At 39.2% G+C, this 11,754-nt stretch overlaps 2 protein-coding genes across 3 annotated transcripts; both read right to left on the reverse strand.

Annotated features, from left to right (window-relative positions):
- Positions 1 to 3,899: 3,899 nt before the first annotated feature.
- On the reverse strand, positions 3,900 to 6,071 carry LOC111247541 (uncharacterized). Its single transcript, XM_022798576.2, has one exon. It carries the CDS (start codon positions 5,981 to 5,983, stop codon positions 4,328 to 4,330), a length of 1,656 nt encoding a protein of 551 aa, XP_022654311.1. The 5' UTR covers positions 5,984 to 6,071; the 3' UTR covers positions 3,900 to 4,327.
- A 1,110-nt stretch (positions 6,072 to 7,181) lies between these two features.
- LOC111247542 (c-Myc-binding protein-like) lies at positions 7,182 to 11,692 on the reverse strand. Of its 2 annotated transcripts, XR_002672153.2 has the most exons (6): positions 11,533 to 11,692; positions 10,720 to 10,894; positions 9,909 to 10,000; positions 9,535 to 9,626; positions 9,210 to 9,286; positions 7,182 to 7,383 (listed from the first exon to the last, which is right to left on the reverse strand). XR_002672153.2 is itself a non-coding variant. In XM_022798578.2 (5 exons), the coding sequence occupies exons 2-5, from the start codon at positions 10,787 to 10,789 to the stop codon at positions 9,271 to 9,273; spliced, it is 270 nt and encodes an 89-aa protein (XP_022654313.1). In that variant the 5' UTR covers positions 10,790 to 10,894; positions 11,533 to 11,691; the 3' UTR covers positions 7,951 to 9,270. The 2 variants fall into 2 exon arrangements, 1 of the variants encoding a protein (XP_022654313.1); XM_022798578.2 differs by lacking the exon at positions 7,182 to 7,383 and having other exon boundaries at positions 7,951 to 9,286; positions 11,533 to 11,691.
- Between the last annotated feature and the right edge of the window lie 62 nt (positions 11,693 to 11,754).

Below are 11,754 nucleotides of genomic sequence, written 5' to 3' on the forward strand. Positions count from 1 at the left end.
GCAATAAGTATACAGACAAAAGCGAAGCGATAATTTTGAAGACGAAACTACAACGGCCCAAATACTTACTTTCGTCATCAACTACAGTTAATTGCAGACTAATTCCGAGATGAGTCAATTGAGTTTACTGATACGTTGTCAAAATGAAATCTTCTGTAAAAAAAAATGGTCTATTCCTTACGATAATGTGGAGAACTTGAAATAAATAGGAGACAAATTTTTCTGCGTCGAATCGTGAAAACGATCGAGTTTTCATCAGTTAAATAGTACTCGTCTTAAACACTGCACAGAAGATGAGTTGTTTATCATTTAAAATTTTGGCTAAATGCGTTCGACATTTGCGCGTCCTTTAGGATTAAAGCTGTTCGAAGCACAGGCTATTGATATAACTTGCTAACTAAATGAATTTTTTTTATTAGAACGTCGACCTGATCATTTCAGATCGCATTTACAGGAAAATACTTAATCAGCAAGCACAATGAGAAACAAATTGGCTACCTAGTAGAGAGGTCCGAGTGAGTAAAATGGCTGAGATATTTTGAAATATTGAAAGGCTGACTACAGGCCTTCATGTGTCTACGTTTGGTATCGCCGTTAGCATATAGATGGCTTAGTCCCAGCCATCGCCAGACGAACCGTCTATCTGTCTATGCCCGAGCTCGAAGCTGCTAGATTACAATCTGTCTTTAAGGTTAGCTGGCAAATACGTTACGCACGGGGGCTATCACGGAGACTAACTTCATGGACCTAAGCAGAGCCAGCCGCCCTGTTTACACAGATCTTAATCTCTTTCCTCATAACACTTTAAAACCTAAATGCTTTATGTAACCAGTCATCTGTTGAGTTGTGTACATTAGTGGTACCATTGGTAAGGCCATTTCATGATGTGAATACAACAAATTTGTCTTTTTCCTCTATTTCATTCGTACTTTTCTCTTCAGGTAGTTTTTAGAGAAAAGTGAATATCTCCTTCCACATCATCATGCTATAGGCAACAACAGCTAGTTTTTTTTTTTTCAATTTTTCCATGTAAAGGCTAGCACAGTTACTCGGTTATTAACCACTGGCGTCAAGATACTATAAAATCTGCCGGATCGCACAACCAGTCATCCTCAATCAAGCCAGCTCACAGCCGGAGGTTATCATTATTAGACAAAAGATAGGAAACGATACCTGTAAGATTCTGCTGTATAAGTAATGCTCGTCTTTGTATTGTTGCTTGTCTACTCCTATTTTTTTTTGCTAATGATATTGCATATTGTCGAAAAAGTACCTACTTGTTGCAGCTATCGTTTTTCTTGGATCACACAACTTTTCTTTTTTTTCCTGTACTCTGACAAAAACGCATTTTTGAACCTTCTTTTTCGTCGGTTAACAAAATAGAAGTGCACCTGCGACGGTGAAGAAAACCGAAATAGGTGCGGAGGATCGATCACCTTCAACCAACCCTTCGACGAAGGTACCTGCTACCTAATCCCATATCTCTGTGCTAGAGTTTTCATCGTATGCGGGAGAAACGTTTCAAAGTATTTTTATAGTTCTGACGTGAAAAAACGGAGGCAAGGTAGATGTCGAAAATGCTGCAATTTCGCCACCTGACATATACGTCTTCGAAAGCTGAAATAAAGGAAAATTCTTTCTGAACAAGCTTCGTAGGGCAAAGAAGCAGCTTCTCAGCGGTTTATTATACTCGAGCGAAAAAATTAGAAAAAGGAGGCTATAAGCATAGACGGTGCAATGTGATGCACTAGCATGAGCAAGGGATTTTTCTATTATCTAGAAACAACACTACATTACGTATTTTTCATTTGCGTTTCCTAATTAAATGCTGTCTATAAAGGTCAATTTTTTGAAACGTAATCTTTTATAACGGAACTGGCTACGCAATACCTTCAACGGTCCTTTCTGTCATTACACGCTAAATAGAACCACTTCTATCAGTACATTATATAGCAGGTTAAGTAAGTTTTTATTCAGTTTGAGAAGATTTCCAAGTAGGTAGTTTTTAGCGAATAAATGTAAAGAAAACACACTTTGTAACACCGGGTTGGTTATGTTATATCTTTTAATTTGCTAGGTTTCCGTCATATCCATAGCTAGAGCAAGATTGACGAAGATTTCACACTCATTTGTGTTAACTTCGCAAAATAGGGTGAGTCGGGGTAAGTTGCCTATTTATCATTTGAGACATTTGCTATAGTTACGTAATTTCATTATTGGGTTTAGATGAAAAGCTACATATTGCGCTAGTCACAGGATGGGGCATCTGAATACGCACTTTTCCGTATCAGTTGTGTCCAAAAATTGTATTTTTCATGAACATTCCAATTGTTCGCACCCTTTAGACGTGCCGCCCCTAACGGCCATATTTACTCAATATAACCATTGTACACCGCAATGACATCTTCGATTTTAGGTCTAGACCATTTATTAGTCATTGTTAAATATGGGTCCTTTGATCCGCGACAGTTACAGTGGGTCGACCTATGTTACCCGATAAAGTATTGCTCGAGTGAGGTATGTACAAAAAATTTTAGTAAAATTAAATTTTGAACTCAAAACAAGCTATAAGTCCCATTAATGCAACGGCTCAAAACGATCAAAAGGTTTACAAGGTACAAAGGGGCATAAGAAATTTCAAATCGACTAACCGCTAATACATCCCAATCGACAATTAATATTGTTATAAATTCTATAGAAAAAATCTGGTGTATCAAACAGAGCCCATTGAGCCATATCGACAAGTTTTTGATCCCTTAAAATTTAAATTCTGTTGAGAATTTTTGAGTTTGCACCTTAGAAATTTTTCTCGGATTTTTAAAAGCCGCATGAGAATTTTAGATAAATTACTATGTTCGTCCCATCGAAAGACTTATCTATTGCTAAAATTTTAAATATGATGCACTGTTTGCCGCCATAGTGGGTTTGTTGCTTTTTTACGAAAAAAAAATTGACTCAAAAAAAAATTGAAAAATTGATAGTGTAGATAATTGGGTATCTGCCATGACAAACAAACGGTGTCTGAATTTGAACGTCTTACCATTTATATTTACTTAGATTTTAGTACACCGTACTGTTTCTACTGACGTAACTAAACCATTATACCTATCAATAATGGTCACATTTGGACCCATACCCTTACTCAACTGTGGTTATTGGGCATAACTATCTTTTTCCATATTCGGTATTTTTTTTGACCATGGCATCAAAATCAACCAAAATAGTCCACGGATTGACCATTTCTGTTGTTCAGAAGGTACCAGAAGAGAGAATCATACGTCTCGCATGAATTACGTTGGACGAACTTATGTCAGCGTAAAAATACTTACTTCTGTAGTCAAACGTTTTACTCTGAATGACCCTTTGAAGATTTTCAAGTCAGAGATAAGCCGAAACCAACGAGCATCGGTGCAGCAATACTCTACGCCGTCATAATTGAGTATTTACATAATTGCAAGGTAAATTAATTGTAACTTGACGTTGGGGTCACATCGAACCCCGATTTTAGTTAAATAATGTAGTCTGATATTTTTTAAGCCAATATCGAAGGGATTAACGATCAACTAATCGATTTGTGTTTTAAGGTATACCCTAGAGGCTAACTTAGCATTTAGTTTGCACTCTAGAAAACACTTTAAAAGCTCTGAATAAAACTGGGAGTTACGAGTTGCATCCTCGAGTGACTTTTCATGATTAGTAAGCGTCGGTACAAAGGACTAGCACATTTGATTTAAGCACAATGAAACTTCATGAAGCATAGTTTCATTGATGTGCTGCCCCCTGCGACGGCGACAAATAATTCATTTCAGAAATCCTATGACAAACGTTGATAAGATAGGTCCCTTCGTTATATACCTCAGTACAATAATATGACGTAAGACGAAAGTGAGAGGCACGAATAGATTTAAGAAAATCGTTTTTTATTTGGAGTGATTTTAGCACACGGCTGTCATATTACGAAAATTCAACATAACAAGCGGACTGATATGGTTTCACACAGAAGTACCATGTGTACAACAAGCAATATTTAGCATATATTTTGGTAATCTAGTGAGCTATTGTTGCCGTGAGCGGGCACTCAAGGGGCTATCCATAAAACTGAATTTCGCAAGACGTGAGGTATCCCAGCAACACAGTCATTTTATTCTTTTTTGCTGACATTTGGCTGAGTTCGTGGCTCGTATAATTCGGTAACATTCATTCGCAGCTTACTATAGCTGCTATTCGTGTAAGTTAGTGTTGAAGGACGCGATCATGCGTGCATCCAAAGTAGCATTATCTAACAACGATACGAACATGAAGTACTACTACTGCTGTAGTAGGATCCTTATTGGGGCCTGCGGCATTCGATTTCGCCATTCATAAACTTATCTCTGAGCGAAAGCCGAGAAATTTTTCCATTTCCGGTTTTCGGTACCTGATCCCAATCGCAGAAATATATTCCACCATGGAGATGCTTATAGGTCGAAGTAAGCTTTGCAACGTTTTCCTTAAGCTTACTGGCTAATGCGCTATTCTCTTGAAAGCCAGCGCGTATAGTAACGAACGCAGTGGGCGCCTCTCCCAGCTCCTCATGTGGAATGCCGACTACGATGGCCTGCTCGACGGCGGGATGTTCCCTAAGGATTTCTTCAAGCTCCCCAGGAGAAAGCGTATCATCCATACAAATAATTATTTGCTTGCAACGATCAACCAAATGAATGCACCTATCGACTGCATCAATATAGCCTAAATCACCGGTGCGCAGCCAGCCGTCCGCCTCGATATTACGAGAGTCCTTTGTTTCGTGCAAATATCCGGTCATGAGTGAGTCGCTCTTCAGCATTAGTTCACCCAAAGTGCCATCGGGCACTTCGTCCCGCGTATTCATATCAACGACCCTAACTACAATGTTGGGAAGGGGCTGCCCGACGCTGCAAGACATGTACTGACCAACGGCGGTGAATGAGACGGCGAAATTCTCAGTCATTCCGTAATTGTTGGAGAATAAGCACGGACTAAAGAAGTCCGACATGAGGTTGGCAAACTTCGGCTGAAGCACTGATCCACAGAACATCATCAGTCTCAGCGACTTCATTTGTTCCTTGTGGTTCGGGAACTTCGGTGCCGTAGCTAGGATAGCTCGGCCAGTAATTTCGAGAATAATTGCAACGGTTATCCTGTTGCGCTCGACGATTTCAGGGAAGTTAAGTTTGATATCAGTTCTTGCAAGTACAACGGTACCGCCAACGTTCAATGTAATCTCGGAGAAAGACACCTCGAATGCGTAAAAAAGTGATGTAGCCACAAGGTAAACATCACCCTCCTTAAAGATCTCAGGCCCTTGGACTATCATTTCCGACTGACCTGTCATACTTTTGACAGGGTGTTTTGCGCCTTTTGGTTTTCCTGTCGTTCCCGACGTGTAGGTAATAATTGCAATATCGGAAGCTGCATTTCCACATTGCGGCGCTGTCCAGGGAGTGCCATTCCGAAGCAGGTCGTCCAGCAACACCGCATTCAGGTGCTCCTTAAATGGGTCTAACTCACTCGGAGTTCCAACAAACACTATTTGAATCCTCTTGAGATCCGAGTACTCTTTAACAGTATCGTGAACGAGTTGTATAGTGTCAACATCACACAAAATAAAATTCACCTCTGAATCGCGCACCTGGTACACGTACTCGCGTGTGGTCATCTGCTGATGAGGTCGACAAAGTACGATAGTAGCATTGGCGAATTTGAGTGCCTGCATTACGCAAAATGCAATTATAGAATCCTTAAGGAAATACTGCACACGGGTTTGAGCGGCGATGCCTCCATGTTGGAGACATCCTGAAATATCTTTGACGTACGTCAACAGCTCGGAGTAGCTTAGTCGCTCCTGTGTAATGTTATCAATTAAAGCAATCCGTTCGGGAAAACGACTCCACAGTCGACCAAAATATTCGTGGAGGGGCTCCGAAGGGATGGTCACATCACTGAAAGCAGACTTGAGTACCATCGTGTGAAACCGACGGGCTTTTGCCTCTTCCGGTTTGAAGGTAGCCAGATGAGGCCCTCTGTAAAAATCGCAATACGATGAAGCCCACCCATATAAGCGACGCTGTACGTCTTCAGTTAGATGGTAGATGGAAAGAGAACTGACACCCTCTTGCTCAACGTAAATGATTGCGTTTACAAATCGGGCGAGCGGGCTTCACTAGCCCGCCACGAATGGTATAAGTCAGTATCCGCAGAACGGCAAGCGGAACTGCCCAGGAAAATACTATTCGGCTTGTTTACCTCAGGTTTTTTAATAAGAAGAGAAACATTTGAAGCTTCGTGGGAAACTTTCCGAGTGGTTAAATTAGACTTATGGATAGAAGAACATCGGTTGTCTTGTAGACCAAACACTAACCTCAGAATAGCAAATCCATATCATAGGTTACATTAAATGACGGTCTAGTCCGAATATGTCTTTGTTGGCTTTAGAATGTGATAAATATATTTCTTACCGAACATGCTTAATTCATTCTTTTTAAGTTCACTAGCCTTTATCTACAATTAGTAAATCAAAAAATAAATGTAAACAAAAAAGAATGAGAAAAGCTTTCTCTTCATCCTTTTCATACATATAAGTATTTATTAAAAATGAAAGCAGTATTTCATATTTCTGATTTCCCTAGTATTGATTGATCGAAATTTCTTTATTAATCCCGAAAATTATATGGAAGTGACTCTGGCTCTTATACAATATATATATACTTCACGAATTTCAAAGATTAATTACCTTTTTAAACTTCTATCTTAATTATTAGTTTAATTCTAAATAAATTGTTAATTATCTCATTAATTAAAAAACAAAAAAAAAAGTAATTAAAACATGTGTATTCATACGTCCATCCAATATTCTGGTGCCCAATAGTCTTAACACATAATCGCCCCAAGTACCTCTTCTATTAAATATAATAAAGTAATGATGGAATTCAACTCTAAAGCTGGTAATATAATCCAAATAATCTCTAAGTTGAAGAAAAGATGGTATTCATCGTCAAAAAAAAAGAACTTTTTAAATCTTCTTCATAAAAAAGAAATGTATACCCTTACGAAATTCAGCGGTTTACTTACCTATCTAAAATATGCAAACCGTTGAATATTTTCCTTATGAAGTTTAATGAGAAATAGCATATCTAAATAGGCCAACAGAGAAAGCCGTGTAATTCAAAACGTGAAGTTATTATTTCTGAACTACTACAGTTCCTATAACGGATTGGTGAATGAAGCATTTAGAACTTTTTGACCTCTGTTGCTGTGTCTAGGAGAGATCTAAGCACGTTGCGTACGTCTGTAAACTTTGCATTTGTTGCAATGATCACGCATGAAAAATGGCAGCAGGACTTCATCTTGGCCTAAATGTCAACCCTATAAATAAGCAGACAAACACATGTCGTCAGTATTTCGAATGCCTTGCTTGTAGTATCTACACAGGTGGTCTCAATTTCCAGTGAAAACACTGGAAATTGAGACGACGCGCTTATTGGGAAATCTCATCCCACACACGCCCTATTGCACGCAAGATTATTATGGCAGGCTAAGAGTATCCGTGTTGGAGATATCATCTAATGAATCCCCAACTTTCTTTTGAAATAGTCTATTGATAGCTGGTTTGCTTTAGGTTCTGTGAAAAGTTGTTCTGCATTGTATACGAATAGCCAATGTCTTTGTTGGCGTTCCTTTTCAACGTCAAAACGCTTACGACGCTGAACTACTACAGCCTAGAATTAAAAACTTGTCAGTCTGAATCTTAATGCGTATCTATATATCTCTATTTACATACATCTGTAATCAGATGATTCATGTGAAACGGACAAGTGTAACTGGCAAGTTCATCACATGAACTTGACCACCTTGCAAAAAAGAAGTAAATTTATTTTAGATAGAACTTTGCTAAGTAATGAATTAGCAATAAAATCAAATAGTAATCAAAAATGACTTACAGAATGCCATACTCTCCCAGCCCATTAAAAGTTGGCCAGTAGATGCATAAAGGAAGTTTTATTTAACGTAACTTGCAACCTGGTGAAAAACTTCCTTTTTAACGTAACATTTGGAACTTGAAGTGAATCGCTCTTCCCACATTACAACGGAAGAAAACAGCCTCATCAGCTAGGTAAAGCTTGATCTCAAATCACAAATCGCGCATTTCTGTGTTATTTATGCCTGATATGTTATGTATAGGACATAAATATGATCATTGTAATGGCCGGTTTTACAGCTGAACTAAGTTGCTAGACGAATTTTTAGATTATATGCCATAATATTTGGATGACGAAAGCGCTGCGGCAATACACGTTATCATTGCGTTGTTATTGTTAGACCATCGGTATTTGTTTTAGCAAATAGAGATAATCTGTTTATGATATATGAGTAATGTATTCGCCCTTCACGACTTCACAAAAAATCTGTACTTCATAAGAAATGTGGTCTCGGTTCCAACATCCACTTTCATTCAGCACGTCTGTAGCTAGAACATTGCTCCATGCCTCTGCTGTGATAGGGAAGTTTGAGTAAATCGCTTTTAATATCCGATGAACGAAAGAATCTTAACACCCGCGAGTACGCTTTGATTTCCTTATACGAAAGTACGCAATCGCTCATAAATAACAAAAGAAAAACACAAACAAATTCGATATAAACTACATAGAACAAACACAGAATTACGATATATCGATTATCGTACTGTACCACTATAACGATCGGCACCCCGCCGCCAGTAACGGTTATCAGACACCGGCGTTTATGCGTACAACTACTACTTAGTAATACTGATCTTATTCGTTGTTATTCAGAAGCCTTTCAGTCTCTCATTAGGAGTCCCCACAAATGCTTCGTTTGGTGGTACCACTGTTACTCTAGCAATACTATCCGATCGTCTAATTGCAAAATCTTCAACGCCTAGTAACGTTGATTTTTGTATCACGCGCCGCGTTATATTTTATTGATATCCTTCCGTTTTTTTCGTTCGCCACCACAAGCACTACTAAGAGCTTTTCGCTTTACTAACAACGATATAATTAATTATCTAATTTCGTATCGTCCTTATCAACTCGATTGGGACAGTCGAGGTAATTTTTCACTGATTTTGGGTAACGTTAGATTGTTGCGTTCGGAGTACCTAACCAATGGCTCCTCCCTTGCCAATCTGACTTACAGAAAGTAAAGCAGATATAGCACGACTTGACACTAACCGATCTGCTCCAACAATACAAGTGAATTAGCGATCCATCCCCATCAATTAAGCCATTCAGATCACTGGGTATTTACACTGAAATTTTGCATCGAAGGGCATTGATTAGAAACATAGCAATGTCGTAAGCATTTCTATTGTCATTACTAAGACGTAAGGTTGCGTATAGATAGCGACGTGAGCTCCTAAACCGACTTTTGTCGTGAACGACGATCCGCCGTTCACTATTTTCTTCTAGGACCGTTCCAGCAGTTCATGATCGTTTATAATTGAGTTGTTTCTACATTTGCCCTAACTGTAGACAGTTTCATTTCGAGCTACTGCACCTGTTGTCGATGAGGCCCGAATCTCTACTTCCTGACTGCGCTTCCGTCTGATCTATCGGCTCCGTAGGCGGAGCGGGGGGCACTTCGCTCAACTGGAACAACCCAAAGGAGCCTTAATTGAAATTATTTACAGTCGTCATGCGACAGACGTGTTAGATTGGGCGACAAGTAAATGGACAGATTTCTACTATAATATATTCTACTTTTAATATAAAGGTACCACTAATTGCATAACACATCGTTATGGGTTATAATAACTGATTTGGCTTTAAAGGATTGACTAACTCGATATTAAGCTTTGATTATACCAGCAAATGTCAATTTATCCGCAACGAAACTATTTACGGGGGGAAGTTGGCCGTGTTGTATCGCACCTTGCCGCCTTCTACGCACTGCTTTAGGCGTTCCTGAATGAAGAGCAAAGGGTCTGAAGGCTTTTCCGGCATCTCATACAGATGAGATAACGCTGAAATATAAGTGTCTAGCACATTACTATACACCGTTAGAACAAACAGAGGAGAAGTCTGCCCCGGAAGGACAGAGGAGAAGTATAATCATGTTGAACTTCGTTGTTCTTTATTCAGTAAAAATGGCTCTTACGGGATCCCATGACGTTTGTCTGATTACATTACGCTGGTTAAGATGAGCTAGTGAAATGATGCGGTTGTAAGTATGTGGAGGTAAGGTTTTATGTGTGATGTAGCAGCGGTCCGAGTAATAATGGACAGCGACGCGATTACATAAGGTAAGCCTGTATAATTTCGTGTTTAATGAGTCAAATATCGCCTGCCCATGTAGCAGACATCAGGGTAGCATGTTGTCATCTTAGAGCAATTTGGCAAATTACCAGGTCTATTCAATACGCATTAGTGATACCCAAAACAATACTTATATTGTTTAGATGCATCAAAACATCGTTAGTCCCGTGATTAACCCACGGACCCAGTAGGTCCGTTTTGTTGTGAGGGGCATCAATATCGTTCTCGTTATATATTCGAATAAATAAATATTCAAAGGAGATAACAACGAGCGCCGTTACTTCTGAGCTATGATTCGTGTCTAAATTCATATGCACGCGAGTTTTTTTAATTACTATGCGTTCATTTATACGCATCGTTACTCATTAGGTTGCCTGAATTACTTGATGTCACCGTGGGCAATCGACAGTGAAATTTAGTCACTCACCGCAGCTTAGCGCCTGTAAGGCACCCCCCTTTTCGAGGTACTTTCGAAATTCTTCCCGTTTTGACTCCATAGTTTAGCAGAACTGGCACAGTATGTGTGTGGGCTATTATTAGAACGTTTGAGAACCGTCACTTCAAATGCACGGCAGAAACTGATCATGAACCGACGTGCAGTCCTAAACAGAGAGCGGTATAGAATTTTTTTTAGTAATCAAACGTTGCATACATTTTTAGAGAACACATAGAGCTTGGAAGCAGATATATATGAAATTTCCCTACATCAGGGACTCGATTGGAACATCATCACATGATAATAACAAACACAGTTGGCGCTAACACCTCATAATAGACACGACATCGGACACTGGAGCTTGAAGGTGCAACTTTTAACTACGTAGACATAGAGACTTCAAAGCAAAAGAACAAAACACAGTCCTTACGAATTGAAACAACAGATCTGTATAAACAATTTTGCTTCAAGAATATAGTTTTCAAGGATATATCGAAATTGTCTGAACTTCGTCTATCTTGAAAATTCAATCGTTTTTACTTTATAAATGACTACATTATTAACGAATATTTTGATCGCGCACTTCATTGACGTCAACGTTATGTTGCGTAAAATCCGTGTTCGAAAAAGCTTCGTGCTTCCGAGATGAAGCCAATGGATGCGCCACATCATGATAAATACCCAAGTACATTTCTATCGTATTTGCCGGATATATCCGTTGCTCAGTTTGCTATTAGTCCACATATGAAGATTACACTGTGTTCATGGGTGATTATCAACAAGCAGAGTAACGTAATCACTTACGGAAAGCGCCTGGCAAAGACAGAGTCACATGGAGCTCCTATGAAATCCTGATTAGACAATTCTGATTGATTGATGACAAAGACACCCAGTTCGTAAGTGATCAAGCACAAATGGCGACAAATTTAAGCCAGTTGAGCAACCTGCTTTACAGGTAACACAACAGAGACACGTGACGTTGAAAAACGTACTCGCTAGCACTGATGCTTGAAGATGAGCCCTGCA

Source organism: Varroa destructor, unplaced genomic scaffold, assembly GCF_002443255.2.
Source record: "Varroa destructor unplaced genomic scaffold, Vdes_3.0 BEIS01000003.1, whole genome shotgun sequence".
NCBI lineage: Eukaryota > Metazoa > Arthropoda > Arachnida > Mesostigmata > Varroidae > Varroa > Varroa destructor.

Bases quoted from the DNA above. Each gene is read 5' to 3' on its own strand.
- LOC111247541 (XM_022798576.2), bottom strand. From the start codon at position 5,983: ATGGTACTCAAGTCTGCTTTCAGTGATGTGACCATCCCTTCGGAGCCC.
- LOC111247542 (XM_022798578.2), bottom strand. From the start codon at position 10,789: ATGGAGTCAAAACGGGAAGAATTTCGAAAGTACCTCGAAAAGGGGGGT. The intron at 10,001-10,719 runs GTGAGTGACTAA...CTTATATTTCAG, and splicing joins CTTACAGGCGCTAAGCTGCG to CGTTATCTCATCTGTATGAG. The intron at 9,627-9,908 runs GTGCGATACAAC...GGGTTGTTCCAG, and splicing joins AGTGCGTAGAAGGCGGCAAG to TTGAGCGAAGTGCCCCCCGC.